This window comes from Cucumis melo, chromosome 11, assembly GCF_025177605.1.
Source record: "Cucumis melo cultivar AY chromosome 11, USDA_Cmelo_AY_1.0, whole genome shotgun sequence".
Lineage (NCBI taxonomy): Eukaryota > Viridiplantae > Streptophyta > Magnoliopsida > Cucurbitales > Cucurbitaceae > Cucumis > Cucumis melo.
The window spans coordinates 12,155,701-12,173,407 of record NC_066867.1 but is presented as its reverse complement, the minus strand read 5'-3'; the positions used below and the strand labels follow the sequence as shown (position 1 = coordinate 12,173,407).

Genomic DNA, 17,707 nt, shown 5'->3' with positions numbered 1-17,707 from the left:
TTCGTTGGACGATTGTTTATGTTATAAAAGTGTAAAATATTGTTAATCGTAGATTAAAATGTAGATAGCCTGTTGATGATTATTTGATGCGAATTTGGAATATATTTCTATTAGTTATCTAGCTTATAAAAGGATACAAAATTGTTAGTCATATTGTTGGATGGATCACTAAATAATAATTTAGATTTTTTGGTTTTAGGCGGGCGTTTGACATGACATCAATAATCAACCAAAGACAGATATAAAAAATGGCAATAATGGAGTCCCAAAAAGGGGACACTCAAAAACTTTGGCCCACCCTCTCTCTTTTATCAAACACACAAAAACCCATCATTTTACAAGGGACAAGCTTTCCCTGATACTCAAGTGAATATGCAGATTTCCCTCTTCATTTCTTTAAAAATGATATAACCCATCTTTTAGCTCCCTTTAAAAATAACAACACACATACATACACTATTGACCAAACAACTCAACTTTGCTCATCATCATCATCATCATCTTCTTCTTCTAATTCAAAGTTCAAAAATAGATACTTGAATCTCATAATTTTCTCACTTTATTTGTCAACGTTTGTTTGCTCTAGTTGCGTCAAATAAAAGAGAAAAAAGAAAAGGAAAGGAAAATAACATATTTATATTTATATATTTATAATATATATATAAGAATATAAAAAGACATGAAAATTTGGCATCTAAATCCATCCGTTGATTGATGTTGAGGAGTGACATGTAGTTTTGGCACCAACTCCAAGAAAATCCCTTGTCTCCCCTGTTCCTGTTCCTGTTCCTGTTCTTGCATTTCCACTTCCACACTCAAATTCACTCTGACTACGACGCCGTTTTGCAGTGTACATCTCACTCCCATTATTCTCAACTACAACAATTGGATTATTGTTTGTATTACAAAACTCACTCCCATTGTTAAACAAAAACCCTTGTTGTTGTATTTGTAGTAGTGATAATGATGGGGCTGCAGATCTTGTAACAGTGTTAGAAGAAGAAGATGAAGTTGCCCCAATTTCAGCAGCTTTTTGTAACAAAGCTGTTGCTGACATATTTCCCCTCTGGGTTTCATTTACTTGCTGAAATTCATGGCTGTATAGTGAACAAACCCCCACTCCTCCTCCATTCACCATTAACCCTTGATTTTCATTATAATAATAATTTCCCATTTGTACTTGATTTCCCCAAACTGAATCTTCACCGTACATTCCCCCTCCTGAATTATTCATCATCATTCCTCCAATCATTTGAACACTATTACTGCTCATTTTCATTGTAACCGGCTTCATTGTTGAACCGAAATGTTGAGTCATGAATACCCCTGCTGTTTCTTCATGATCTCTCCATCCTCCCATTAAATTATTGTTCAAATTGCTTATTGTTGTTCCTGCTTTTACTCTTGCTGTTTCTTCTGCTAATGCATCACAAAATGCCCTGTGAGTTATGAAGCTATCTCTCCTGTTCCAAAAAAAAAAACAAATACTAATATTCATCAATCAAAACTAAATAATAATTACATCTTACTAATTAATTAACTTTTTATATCGAGATGTATATACCTTGAAAATAGTGTTCCACAATCACATTTGTATTCTCTAGTACCACAAGTTTTGGAGTGTGCTTTCCAATCAGATTGTACAGCATATCTCTTCGAACATTTCTCACACTTCCATTTCTTCTCTCCATGCTTTCTACAAAAGTGCTTCTTTATCCCTGTAAGATCTCCCAAAGCTCTTGATGGATGATGATGCACACAGCTTTTCTCAGGACATACATACACTCTTTTCTTTGCTTCTTTGTTACTTCTTTGCTTTAGCTTCCATGGAAGGTTATGCCCTCGCCGGTGTAGCTGCAAGTTCTGGTCTCTCTGAAACCCTTTTCCGCATATTTCGCAAACGAATCTGTTCGTTGCCAACAACGTCTTTGGCGATAACGCTATCACTTCTGCTTCCGGATCTTTAAATAGCATATAATTAAATTGAGTTTGAAAATATATAGGATAGTCTCATTGAATAATTTGTTTGGAAAGAAAATTATATATACCTGGAGTTCCGGGAAGGTTTCGCTTCTTCTTGAGAAGAGAAGGGTTGGATCCGGTGAGGGGGATTTGGAGAAAGCAGTCGGAGAGTTCGTGGTCGGCCATTTTCTCAATCTGAAAATTTAGTTTTTGAAGAAGGAAGGTCTTATGTTATTTTGGAGAGAAGAAAAGGTTATGGAGGAAGCTATGGAGAGAGAGGAAATGTGGAAGATGACACATAGGATGGTATTGGGAGAAAGTAAGTATCTCTTCCTTTTTTCATATGGAATGATTATCTCATAATTTGCTTGTTTCTAATTTTTCTTATTTGTCAAATCCAACTCCATTCACTAATCATATATATATAGAGAGATATAAAAATATAAAAATTTCCTTCCAAGTTTATAACCAACAGTTCAGTCACAGTCACACCTTGAAGAGCCACAATCTTTACTAAGTTTGCAACAAGACCTAGGAGAGAACTTTTTAAACTTTTCCCTTGCTAGAAAAGCATTATAATAATAATAATAATAATAATAATAATAATAATAATAATATTAATTTTAATACATCATATATATATCGAGATTTTACTAAGTTTTTGACAATCCACCAAAGTCATACAATAAAAGCTGTAGAGACGTAGTCTGTTGTTATAGTCCATGCGACGATAATGATTTATTTGAGGTACAAATATACTACTTTAGTAGTTGATTATAATGATTTTGGGTTAGTATTGTAATAAATATAGTAAACACTTTCGACAAGGAGGGAAATAAAGGATCGATGGATAAGAAGTTGTATAAAAAATGGAAAACACAGTAACAAAGATGTTACATAGTTTTGGTTAGCTTATTTTCTTAAACGCTAAATTTGGAGCACCTACTAGTTATTAACTAATCAAATCCTTATATCCTATTTATTAATAACTGTAAGATGATATATTCACAAAAGTTGGCCTCTATTTAGACATTGAGACGTAAGGATGAAACATGAGCATATGATCTAGGGGAGCCTATATCGAATCCTTTGTTCACACATCAAGTGTTTTAGGGGAGCCTAAACGTTTATCTTCTAAAAGTCATATAATTTCAAGATATAGTTGGATTATTGATAAGTTTTGTACTTGTGATCTTCTTGAATCTTAATTAAACGATATTTTCAATTGGACTAAAAGCCTCTTAGACGGAGGTTGTGTGATTACACCAAACTGGGTTACTAACGTGCTGGTATTCTATTTTGTCTTTTCGTACCGTTACTCATGTTATTATTTCAGTTATTAACTTGAGCATTAATTTAAGTCATCAAATTAATCATGACTTCTTTGTGAAGATATTTGAAATAATAATATTGTAGTTAATTGTTGATTACAGTTAGGACCCCAAGTATATAGAATAGTTTATTATAATACCTCATTTCACTAGTTTCAAGTTAGTGTATAAAACACCCTCAATTCTGTTTGATCCATTGGTTAAGAAATGGTTGAACCAAGGAAGTAGAAGAAATAATATATATTTTAATATATAATTAGTAATGAAATTGGTATCAAACATAAATACATAAGTTTGAGGTTAGATGTTGAATTCTGCTGACTCCAATAAAAAAAAAATTAAGAAATTTTAAGAAATTTAGAAAGCTTAAAATATGAAGGACATGTTCCATAATGAACGCTGTAAAATTCTCGAACAATATGTTGCCACTCCCATCTTACAAACTATAACCATCTTTGACCATATACTCCACTTTTATAATGTTAGTAGGTAATATCATACTCCAACAAAAACACCAATTAGAGAGCTCCATTAGTGTATAATTATATTATAAGCATATGAATTCCTGAATAAACATAGTGGTGGACGGTGGTGCTTTTTATAAATTAGTTTCTTTGATTAAATGAAGGTAAAAATAGTATATATATATATATATATAATTCAACATCCCATGTTATTCATCATCAAATCCTTTTCAAGCCCCATTTTATTATTTGGTTTTCGCCTTTATTCGGTTTAAAACACAATCATCAATAATAATAGTCGGCCCCGTTTGATTATGTTTGTAGTAGGTTATCAATATCTCGTAGTCATAATGAAATGTGGAATCTAGAGTTAAATCTATCATCAATAAATAAATCTAATAGCACATGCTTAATCAATCCATTTGTCTTTCAATTTACCTACAATCCATTAGAAAATATGTATTATTACCACTATCGTTATTTATCCTAAACATATTGTAATTCTTGTTATTGTAGAAGAATAATGAATTTTTCATGATTACTATTATCATTATGAAAGTACAATTACCAATTGCCTTAAATTGTAAGAAAACGATGATACCAAACAGTATAAAGTACATAGCCTTAATCGTTATGGAATTACATTTGCAAAATATCAAAGTAGAGAGTGATAAAAGAAACAACTCATTCACTTTTACAATTGAGAGACTCATGACAATGATTTATGATCAACAAAATCTATCTCGTTACGATTACGTTTACACCAATATTTATTATGGATTAGTAATTATATGCTTAGTTTAAATAGCCCTTCCAAATAATAAGTTTGTGTTAGATATTATATTAAATTTATACTCTCACGTGTAAACTTAAAGTTTTGAGTTGAATGAGTGATTTTAAGATGATATAGGAAGGAAGAAGTCCTCAATTCAACCCCTGCATAGAAAAAAGTGTTTGAAGTAAAGCATTATTGGGGGAAGAAAAGAGAGATGGAAAAAAAAAGAAGATATTATAATGGATTGCTGTATAACACGTGCCCATCTGTCAAACCCAAAGCTAAAATCCAAAGATCAAAGAGACAATAAAAGGAATAAAATCCATCCCATAAATAAAAAGTATGATCATATTTTTCTCCATATAATTCGACTATTAATTCCACATCCATCCAGATCTACATCCCCATTTCCTTTTCATTTTTCTCTTATTTTCTTCCAAAACTCTACAATTTTCCACTTCTACCCCCATTATCAAAATATAATCAATACTCCTCAAAATCTCCACACATTATTCTACCATTTCTCCCATTCATGAACAAACCTTTCCTGAGTTTTATCATTACAGGCAAATATTTAACTAGCTAAGAATAAGATTATGTTTCGTAACATTTTGTTTCACACTTCAAAATTATAATAAATTAGGTTTTGCACCAATTTCTTGTTGATATGAATTTGAAAACAAAGAAAAGAGATTGAGTAAAAAAAGTCAAAAATAAAATTGTTATAAAAAACTGAAAAACAAAAGTGAATATTTGGGAGTTAGAGAGGCTGACTCTCTTGTGATGCAAAAAAAGTAATGCAGATCCTTAATCATATAGTAATGATGTGTTTTTTTTTTCTTTTGGGTTTGCGAGAAGTTTGTTTAGTATAAACGTTTTTGGAGTTTTGCTGTTGAATTTTGATGGGTACAGAATATTCTGTCTTAAACCAAAGCAAAATGCCACAACTTCCCATGCCTTTTCAGATGCCTGCACATTTATGTATATATTTTATATACAAACCAAACACAAATAAAATAAAAAACTTTTATTAGCTATTCTGGTTTTTTGTAAATATTAAAAAGTAATTATAAAAATATAATGTCTTTATTTTAATAATATGAGTTGAGAGTAATGAATGAATTACACATCTGAATGGAAGTTTGTAGGGAAAAGCAAAATGTTGTCACTATGGGTATGTTTGTTTCTCTTAATTGTCTTTTACTTCAAAATGCTCTCACAATTTTGATAACTATTGGATAATATTTGTTGTTTTTATTCTCACCCACAAATATTCAACTATTATTGGTAAGGTCAAATGGTTCAAAATACACCTTTGGGAATTACTTACATACAAAGAAGTAAACACTAGTTCTTATTTTAATAATTAATGTTATATATATTATGATTCAGGAGGACGTACTTTCTTTCAAAATTATATTGGGGAGAATCTAATTTTATTTTAATGTAAAAGGTTTAATATATATGGATGTCAATATAAATGTCTAATCTATCTCCATTTTTACAATATACCATAGATTTATATCGATATAATAAGAAAAATTATAAAAAATAGACAATTGACAAAATATTTACGTTACGTAGAAAAATTATGGTGTAATGAATTTTAGGTTTTTTGTAGGTTTTTCTTCCGGTCTAATGCATAGCTTCTTTCCATCGCAAACCTAGAATGCAAGGCTCAAATTACCTTACAGACTGTCTTCTCACTAGTCTCCATTGCACAATAGTCTTATCGCATAGCTAGTTCTTGTCGTGCAAAGTCTTTTGTTGCGTAGTCCAGATCGCGATTAAGGTCTCACACCCAACTTTTTTAGTCTTCTGTGTTGGTTCATGTCCTTGAATATCTCTTCTTTATCCAACGTGTGGATGAGAGACTAAGGTACTATTTTTCAGCTTGGGCTGTGTAGGATTTTCCCATATTTTAATTTATTTGTGACTTTTGAACTAGATTTCCTTGGTTTATTTATTTACATTTTTTTTTGAAATTGAAACCAATGTCATAGGTAGCTATGTCACAAAATTTATTTATAAGCGGTGTTATCATGAATTGTTCCGAAGGCTTGAGTGAAGTCATCATGTACAACAATTAATCTAACAACGCTTTTATATGCGTCTCATTTGTTTTGAATGTTTCATTATCTTATTTTTGAACACTTGGGAATTTCTATATTATCACTTGGTTGAAGCAATTGATTAAGTTCGCTTGCTACAGACATTGATCAATCTAACATAAAATTGAATTTGCATGAATATTTAGTTAGACACTTGAAAACTAAGTTTAGTAAGTCCTTGATATAATGCAATTGATAGTAATTTGAATTTTATATGCTTCTCATCGGTTCAATTGGTATCAATTAGTTGCTTAGGACAATTCAATTTTCTTTTCCAAATCGAAGATTGAAGAATAAAGAAGTGAGCTTGAAGAAGCTAAACGATTAATTGAAGAACAATGAAGAACGTTGGAACAAATGGAAGAAAATGTCTGACAAATGAAACAAATGAGGAAGATATAATTTAGGAAATGAGTCGGACATACAGAGGACCTTGAACACTTGCGGTATGTACTTTTGAACTTTTAAGTTGTTTAATTTGTTATTGGTGATATATATCTAAATTTACTTTCATGTCATTGTAGGTGTGGACTTATTCAAAGTTGGCATCCGCAGCGACTAGAAGATAAACTTATGTAATTTCTTTAAACAATTTGTAATTGTTCGAATATTTGAAATTTAATTAGTTTTTAATTATATAAATTACAATTTGGTATTATAATAATTTTATTAATTTTGTGTTAGTTGTTTTTCTTATTAAATTTAATTCGAATCGAAACCCAAAAAAGTACCTCTCGATAAAAAAACTGAACATAATAATTGGAAAAAAAAAATATATTAAAATATCCTTCCCTCGATGCAAGGATAGAAGGCATTGGGCAACTTTCGCCGATGTAGGGATGAGACGTCGGAAATCAACTATTGCCAACGTGCTGCATCGGTCAACATTTTTGGCATCGGGAGTAAGTCATTCCTAACGCCTTTTCGTTTGCACATCGGGAATTCCTCCCTCAACGTACTATTGTCAACTTCCTTCTAACAACGCTATGTACTTTTGGGTTTTATGTCCTAAAACTCGTATATAGTAAATATAATTCATTGGTCGTTACTAATAAAGTGTTATTATTATATATAATTTCAATAAGTATTATTGATTATATTATTAGTTTTGTCTTAATAACCTAAATCCAATAAACTAACACCCTAAGCTGTTTGATGAGTCTTAAACAATATGTAGAGAGACATGAGATACAACTTAATAAAGGGTCTATAGTATAGAGATAAGACTGGGTACCTTATTCTAGTAACACTATGGATACGACTAACTTTGTATTTGATACAAACGCAATGATCCAATGCATTCGTGTAGGTGACATGCGAGTGAGAGTATCCTATGCAATGAGTTTTCATAAGGTCAGACCACGAAATAGTAACCACTAAATGTAACTCTATTAACTAGTTAGGTACCTAGACTTAATCCTGAGTGTATTATGAACTCCTATTCGCGAGGGATTAATCTTTGATTTGTAGGGTTGAGAGCGATCGATTGTTGACTCAATATGCTTATCATTTTGTGGACAAGACTGAGAGCGGGGAGCTTGGAACATAATCATACAAGATAGAATTCACTCATTTCCGACTTTACGATAAATAGATGTGTGTTCCCTTAAATGGTATTTTTAGGACTTGAACAAAGGGCCTTACCCTCTTTATGGCACGAGAGAGGTTTCTTTTTAGTGGTTAGACCATAAAAAGGTTGTTCATTAGAGGAGCACTGATATTTAAGGATTAGAAGTAACCTAGGGGGAAAAAAGTAATTTTTGACGACCCAGCTAGTGTTGCAAACACTTGTGAAGGACTAACTTACTCTTATTGGTTTATATCCGTAGACACAAAAATATATCTACAGTAGGAACAGTTCATCTGCGAGTCTTTAATAGAATGTAAACACAGTTAACGAATATTAATTAATGTGATTAATTAGTTTAGCCAATTAATCTCATATCGTTGTAGCTTTTATCTATAGGTCTATTAGGTCTTCTTCCTATCTCGTAATGGGTAAAAAGATTTATTTATATTGGTTGTAATTTGAAATGTTCAAATTTACTTTGAGAATTAATATAATGTATGGTGATACATTATAATATAAAATTTATATTTTAATTAAACTTTATTACGTTAATTTAATTTTGGATATGATTCAAAATTAATTTATGAGAGAATTAAATATTTGAATGAGTTCAAATATTAATTTAATGTGAATTAGATTCATATTAAAACTATAAGTTGAAATTTAATGTGTATATGATACACATTAAAATTAAAATTATAGATTATGAGATAAATTTATATTTGAATATGATTCAAATTTGGATTAAATTAAATATAAGATATTTAATTTAGAAATTATTTAATTGTAGAATTAATTAATAGTTTAGTTTTATTTTATTTTATTAAATTTGATTTATTTAAATTAATTAAATTGAAACTATAGGTTATATGAGAGATTAATTTAAATATGATTTAAATGAAATATTAATTAAATATGATCTAATTATTTAGGAAAATTTTTTACGACCCGTGTAACAATGCACATAAAGTTAGTCATTTTTTTAAATATTTCAGATTTTTCCTTCTATCTTTTTTCTTCTATTTGCTGCAATTTCTTTCTATCGTCTTTCTTGTTTTCCTCTTCTTTTTTCTGCTGCAATTTCTTTCCATCATCTTTCTTCTTTCCCTCTATTTTTTACGATGTTTAAATTTACATAACCAAATCTAAATGATCTTTTCCTATTATTTTTTTACGAATATAAATGATCGTGTACAAAAAAAAAAAATAGTCAAATCTAAAAGATCGTGTATAAAGAATTTTGAAAACAATCATTTAGATTGTAGTAGCCAAATCTAAACGATTGTATAAAAAAAATAAACAATCGTGTAGATAAATTTAAATGATCTGTACCAAAAGAATTAAAAAATTGTTTAGCCAAATCTAAATGATCGTGTAAACAAATCTAAATGATCGTGTTCTAAAAGAATCTTAAAAAAATTGGTTTAGCCAAATGTAAACGATTTTGTACAAAAAAAATCATTTAGATTTGGCTACCCAAATCTAAATGATCAAATCTAAACGATCGTGTAACCCTATTACACAATCGTGTAACCCAATTAAACGAAAAATAAAGAACCTTGTTTCAACATTGAATGAGGTACAATGCCATATATCTTTTACAAGAACATATTATATATATTATGTCTGGATTGAGTTCCAAATATGACTCCATAGTCTCAGTAATTCCTGTAAAATTGAAGTCTAAATCGCTGCAAAAAAACATTTCATGATTAATGCATGTGCCACTAAAGCAGACTTGAAAGAAACTCAATGGTGAATATTGTTGGAACACAACCAACTGCAAATCTTGTTTTTGGAAATGTTGAAAAGAAATAAGTAAATCATATACCAAATCCAGACCAAAGAAATCAAGGGCAAAACGAATGGAACCAGTGACAAAATAATGGCAACAACAGATGAGGTCGAAGTAATGGCAATAATGGAAATAGTGGTAGAGGCAGAAAACCTTAGAACAACTCCAAACCAAAATACCAAAGTTGTGGTAAATTTTGTCACACAGCAATGAAATGCTACTCCCTTTATGATCCAAATTTTAAAAAATAATTCATTGGTAATGCTCTACCAAAAGCCATAAACAACTCACTAGGGATGCCAAGATTCAACAGTCAAAATCAATAGGGAAATAATTCTTTTCAAGCATACACAACCTCAACATCACAAAACAACAACTTTGGATGATATCCTGATACTGGTGCAATAAACCACATTACCAGATCTCGATAATCTCAACTTCAACACAAACTACAATGGAGTAGAACAAGTTCACATTGGGGATGGAATAGGTTTGGAAATCCTAAACTCTGACCATTCTTTTCTTGTTCTTTTTAATATTTCAATCTCACCAAATAATGAATGTCTTATCCTCTATATACAAAATTTTCTCCATGTTCCTCACATGAAGAAGAATCTCTTAAGTGTAAGTCAATTTACAAAAGATAACAAATGTGATTTTGAATTTCATCCAAATGTCTATTTTGTGAAATCTCAGGAAATAGGAAAAATTTTACTCTAAGGGCATCTTCATGAAGGACTATACAAATTTTCTATAGTGAAAGCACATCTCAATCTCAAGTCTACTACAATCCACCAATCTGATAAACCTACACCTTTAATGGCATCCACCACTCATTTCCCTCTCAAATCTAATACTCAAACTCTATGGCACAATAGGCTAGGTCTCCACTCCACTCTTATTGTAAATAAAATACTACATAAATGTAATATTTTGTTACCATATTCAAATAAAACTACTTTAGTTTGTCCTATGCCTCTGCAAAAATCCATAAATTACCTTTTCTCTACTCAAACACTACATATTCATTGCCACTTGAACTTATCCAAACTGATCTATGGGGTCCTTCACATACCACATCCAGAAATGGATTTCGCTACTATATCACCTTTGTAGACATGTTTTTTCGTCATACTTGGATCTACTTCCTTAAATCCAAATAAGAAGCAAAAAAAGCTTTTTTAGAATTCAAAAGCCAAACTGAAAACCAACTTAACACCAAAATTAAATGCATACAAACTTATGAAGGAGGAGAATATTTTTTATTCACTCTTATTCTAAAAACCAATGGCATAATTCACCGAGTCACTTGCCTATACACCTTACAAAAAAATTATGTACTAGAGAGAAAATACAAACACATTGTTGAAACCGACCTCACCTTCTTATCTCACTCTTCCTAAACTACTGGAATAATGCTTTCTCTAGTGTAGTCAATCTGATAAATAGGCTACCATCTGATGTCATTCGTGGAAAAAGCCCCTTGGAGATATTATTTCACACAATATCAGACTACTTATTTCTAAAAACATTAGGCTGCCTTTACTTTCCCTACCTTATAATCATCACAAACTTCAAATGAGATCTTCTCCATGCACTTTCATTGGATACAATCCTAATTACAAAGGATATAAATACCTAGACCAATATGGAAAAGTCTTCGTTTCTAGACATGTCATATTCGATGAACAAATCTCCCATTTTGCCTAAAAGACACCTACGAATCATAACCATCCACACAAACCTACATCATCTCTCTCTATACCTACCCTATCATCTCAACCAATAATTCAAAACAACCCTTCTCAAAATTCTATCCCTACTCACTCAAGATAATAACCTCCCAAATTCACCTAATTATACTCAATCCATCTCCCTTGACCAAGCAACTCATTTCCCAAACTCACCACATCCTACTCAAACCACCCTAAACCAACCAATTGAATCTGTTCCATCTTCACAAACTTGTAATACTACCAATGTGCATCAAATGATTGCAAGATTAAAGAATGCCATCCAGAAACCAAAAGTGTATCTCACACAATGATAAAGAACCTCCTTCAACTAAAGAAGCTCGAAAATGTCTTAAATGGGTTGAAGCAATGAATGATGAATATAAGGCTCTAATGAAAAATGATACATTGGATCTAGTTCCCATACCTCATAACAAAAGAATAATTGGCTACAAATGGATATTCAAGATAAAAAAGAATTCAGATATGGCTCCGTCTCAAGATATAAAGCACGACTAGTAGCCAAGGGTTTCATCAAACTAGTGATATAGATTACTCAGAAACATTCAGCTCTTGCTCATAACTAGCTGAATGTTTTAGAGTAATCTATATGCATACTAAAGGTCTTTATGGCATTCTAAGCGAAGAAGTGTTTATGGGACAATTCGATGGCTTCACCATTGAAAACAATTCACAAAGACCTTTAGTATGCATATTAAAGAAAGCTTTGTATGACTTAAAACAAACTTTAAGAGCATGGTTTGACAAACTGAAAATTTTTATTCTTTCCCAATGATTCACAAATTCAAAAGCAGACTCCTCTTTATTCATGAAAGTGACAAGTCATACTTCCTGCTATATCCTCATATATGTAGATGACATTTTCATAACTGGCTCCTCAAATGATGATATAAATAAATCGATCTCTCAAATGAATGTCACTTTCTCTTTAAAAGGCTTGGGTCAACTCAACTACTTTCTGGAAATAAAAGTCTCTTATCCATAAGATGGTGGACTATTTTTATAAAGTACATTGCCGATCTACTGCACATAACCAAAATGCTTGATGGAAACCTCATTGCTACTTTTATGATCAGTTCTCTCATTTTATCATCAAAAGGCAGTGAGAACTTTGAAAATCCACACATACAGAAGCATTGTAGGAGCTTTATAATATGCCACAATTACAAGACCATAAATTGCATATTCTATAAATCAGGTTTGTTAATTTATGCACAACCCAAAGTTATCTAATAGGCAAGCTGTAAAAAGAATCCTTTAGTACCTTAAACGTACTTTAAAATGTGGTTTGTTACTAAAAAGACCAACTAACTTCTCAGTACAAGCCTTCGCGAATGCTGACTGGGCATTAGATCTTGATGACAGATGATCAACCTCAGACATATATGTATACTTTGGTGAAAATTTGATTACTTGGGGGTAAAAAAAAAAACAACACATTGTATCTAGATCAAGCACAGAGGCAGAATTTTGTTGCCTTGCTAATGCAGCCACATAATTGGTTCAGTTAGCCTCTCTCTTTAAATAATTAAAGATCTATTTACCAAAACCACCTATACTTTGGTGTGACAACCTTAGAGCAGTTCATCTAAGTGCAAATCCTATTCTACATTCTAGAAGCAAACATATGGAACTAGACATTTATTTTGTAAGAGATCTTGAACAACAACAACAAATTAAAGTTTAACATCTTTCAACGTTATTCCAAGTTGCAAACATTCTAACCAAGCCACTATCTGCACATTCATTCATCCCTCTCAGAACAAAGTTATGTGTTGTTAATGCTACATACGTTGGCTTGAGGGGGATATTAAGGCAGCCCATTAAACTGTCACAATATAAAACTGTATTTTCTATTATAACAATTTTCTTGTTAATCTGTTAAGAATAGTTTCTTGAGCATTTTCCTATTATATAAAGCAAAATTCTCTTGTAATAAAAAATAAGAAAATCATTCTATATCAATTTCTTTCTTCTTCATCTTCTCTCCCTAAAGTTTCTCTGTCAGTTACGTTTAGACTCTAAAAGAAAAATTATCAAGTTCAATATTATTGGAGTTGCAATCTTGTGAACAATCAAGATCAAAAGAAAGAATCGAATGTTCAAAGATAGACATAGAACTAGCTCCAACTTATGGGATATGATGTTTGCTCTCTAACTAGTCGTTGGTCCATAGAGACTCCCTACTCAAAGATTCTTGTCAATCTTAGTGGTCTTTGTAATATATAATATCAAGGCTTATCTCTTGCCTTTGAACCTTTGTACTTCTCTCATGCTTAATGAAATATCCTCTTGGAGCCGTCGAATGTTCTTTGCCTCTGATTATATTTTTTTAAAAAAAATATATAATTATAATGCTCGATTATTACTTACTTTAAGTCAAAGTGAGTTTAGCTCAACAATATTAGAATATAGACTAACATATATAAAAAAAATGTTCCTTTAACATTGTGGTTTGTGTTAAAAATGTCTCCAAACTTTCAAAAGTTTCAAAAATGTTTTTAAACTTTTTAAAATGTTAAAAAGTACCCTTACTGTTAATTTTGGATAGAAACCGTTAAAGTTTTGTTTAAAAAATACCCCGAACTATTAAAAAGTTTCATAAATAACTTTAAATTTAGAAAAAACTCAAAAAATATTTTCATGAAGCCAATTTTTACACCAAATTTCTTAGCACCTAAAATGAAAAAAAAATTTAAGTTAAAATCATAGTTTTAAGTTTACAGTAATATGTCGATATTTTCATTGTCATTTTCATATTTTCATGAATTTGGTATCGATAGAAAAATTGATATTTTCATTGTATCGTAGAAAAATATGCAAATCACAAACATTAACATGACACTAATATAAATATATATAATATAAATAATATACATGTTTAATTATTTGAAAATAATAAAATATTTATTTACTAACTTAAATTTATTATTTGAACTTTTTGTTTTATAATTTTTCTAAGAATATTCATGAAAATAGAAATTTTTATAAAATTAAGACTTCCATATATTCATTAACATAAAATTCAACAAAGTCTCACAAATTCCAAGATAAAAATTTTCCCTTAAGATATTCTAAAACAACAATTAGTCAAATTAAAAAAAAGATCCTCACACTAATAGACCTATCAAACTACCTATGCGTTAAGGGTCAAATACGTTTTTTCTTTGACAACTGGTTACAACAATAACCATCGAGATTGGTTGTGTACGCGATCTATCACTCTGCGTTAATAGTCAAATAAGTTTAAAAGTATAGGTTCAATTTAAAATGTTGACTGGCGAGAAAATTTGTGTAAAATTTTGATCAATGAGAGTATTTTTTTAAACCTTTTTTAAGCTCAAGAATATTTATGAAACTTTTCAATAGTTCATGAGTATTTTTGAAACAATATTTTAACGTTTTCCCTCCATAACTAACGATAAGAATATTGTTGATTTTTTTTTTTTTAAGTTTAAGGACATTTCTGAAATATTTGAAAATTGAGAGATATTTTTGACAGAAACTATAGACATTTTTTGTTTTTTGTTTTAGTTTAACCTTAGAAAATTCCATTTAGAAGTTTAGAGAAAAGATCTTAGAAAAAAGTTATAGTCGTGTTGGTAGTACATCTTTGATGAGAAGCAGTGAGAGATTCATACAATTTTTTTATTATAACCCTTACAACCCATCATTAACGATATAAAAAAAATAACAATAACAAAAGAAAAACTCTCCCTACTCCTACATTCCAACCATATTGAAGAAATGATATGTGCTATTAGATCAACAAAGTTTCCCATTTGGAACTCATTAAATTAATTTAGTTTTTGAAAAATGAATTTTCTTATAAAAATAAATAATAACCAAACTAGTGACATTTAAATAATATTGTCAATGAAGACAAATGACTTGAATGGAAAGAATTGGAAAGGACCCAATCCCTTCCTCTCCTAAATGAATGAAGTGTTTATACTCTTTAAAAGAAATATCATATAATAAAGTATATATTATTATTAATTGAAATTTATTCCCATTTGCGTCCCTAAAGGGAAGAGTCGACAGAAACACAAACCCCACATGCTTTGGCTCATAAAAAGTTGGAGAATATATGCCTTTCTCCAAATATGTATTTTTATTTTTATTACTTTGTTTTTTACAAAACCTTTTACACCCAAAACTTAGCACCATGGATATTCTCTCAATTATTTTCCCTTTTCATATCCCTTTCCTACAATCATATGTAATAATACCAAAATGTATTACATTTTCCGTTTCTTATTTCCCTTTAGTTTTTTGTTCTTTAACTGTACACCTTTTCCTTCATATTTTGTACCTCTACATCACAATCATGTAAAACCCAAAACTTTTAACATTCAATAACATTAATTTTGATTACATTTTGCATTAATATAAATGGTCTAATTAGAAATATTACAAACGAATCATAAAATATAACAAGTCATGTAATCAAATGGGGTTTACACAAGTTCGAGTTAAGCCACATTTAAAAGAGTCTAATAATAAGCATAACCAAAACAGTCATGCAAAAATGAAAGTTAAGTAGATTTACATTTAGCCATATTTATATGGTTGCCATCCTATGATATAAGCAATGTATTTTAAACCATTTTTATTAAAATAGTTTAAATAAAAATGAGTTTTTTTTTTAAAAGAAAACACTTTTCCTTCTGTCTATCCAAATAAGTCCTAAATTGACCAAAAAAAAAAAATATTTACAAACTAAAAATAAAAACAATGGTATATGTGATATATATTTACAATTTTCACTTTATTTGATTTATACTTGAGATAATCAATCAATTTTCACCTAAGAAAAATATATAAAAAAAACAAAATCTCCTAAAATAAAGGAATTATTAATTTTAAATAAAGAAGAGAAGAGGTAATTAAAAAAATGATCTAATAATAATTATTATTAAAAAACTCCAGAAGAAAAGAAAATATAAAAATGAAAAAAATTGTATTTTAAAAATATTATTGTGATTAAATCAAAGGCCTAAGCTACAAGAAATCAGAGTTTTCCCAACACATCATGCGTTGGTATAGTTTCGGGGGATCCATTCCCGACGTGCAGAAATGTGTACAACGACACATCCTATGATATAACACACGTCGGGAAGGGTGTCGGCAGAAATGTGTCAGGGGATCCATTCCCGACGTGCGAATCGCACAGCGTCGCGAATTCCTTTCTCCCTACACTTATATTATCGACAAATGACAGACGTCGACACAACCTCACACCTCGACATCCAATTTAGACATTATAAGAAGCCTTCTCCCGACGTTGCGTCGAAAAAACATTTCCAACGTGCTGAACATCACTTCAGAGGAAGGCATCACTCCTGATGCTGGGAATGCGTCGGGAGATCTTTTAAAATATATACATTTTTAATTTATTGAATTTTTCTTTTTTCAACCATACAATATTCTTTTGGTTCTAATTGGATTTAAATTGACTAAAATTGTAAAAAATAAGCAACAAATTACTAAATAATTATATAAAATACCAAATCAAAATTAAATATATTATAAATTAAGTGTTACATTGTCTAACAAGTTCGAATGTTCTAAATAAATTACATATAAAAGAAAAAAGTATATTGATCTCCTAATGGCCGTAGACACCATATTCTCATAAGTCCACACCTACAACGACACAAAAGTAAATTTAGATATATATATCACAAAATGAAAATTAAACAAATTAAGAGTTAAAAAATACGCACCGCAAGTGCTCACAGTCCCCTCTATGCCTGACTCATTTCGTCAATCATCTTCTTCATTTGTTCCATCTGTCAAACATTTTCTTCCATTTGTTAGGCATGTAGCTCCAACGTCCTTCTCTGCTCTTCAATATGCGTTTAGCTTCTTGAAACTTGATTGTTTGTTGCTCAATTAGGACTTTAGCTTCTTCAACCTCTCCCTAGATTGCGAACATGAGG

The 17,707-nt window shown here is 30.4% G+C and overlaps 1 protein-coding gene across 1 annotated transcript; it reads right to left on the bottom strand.

Moving 5' to 3' along the window:
- Positions 1-616: 616 nt before the first annotated feature.
- On the bottom strand, positions 617-2,344 carry LOC103496010 (zinc finger protein MAGPIE-like). Its single transcript, XM_008457725.3, has 3 exons — positions 2,049-2,344; positions 1,565-1,961; positions 617-1,463 (listed from the first exon to the last, which is right to left on the bottom strand). The coding sequence occupies exons 1-3, from the start codon at positions 2,146-2,148 to the stop codon at positions 695-697; spliced, it is 1,266 nt and encodes a 421-aa protein (XP_008455947.3). The 5' UTR covers positions 2,149-2,344; the 3' UTR covers positions 617-694.
- Between the last annotated feature and the right edge of the window lie 15,363 nt (positions 2,345-17,707).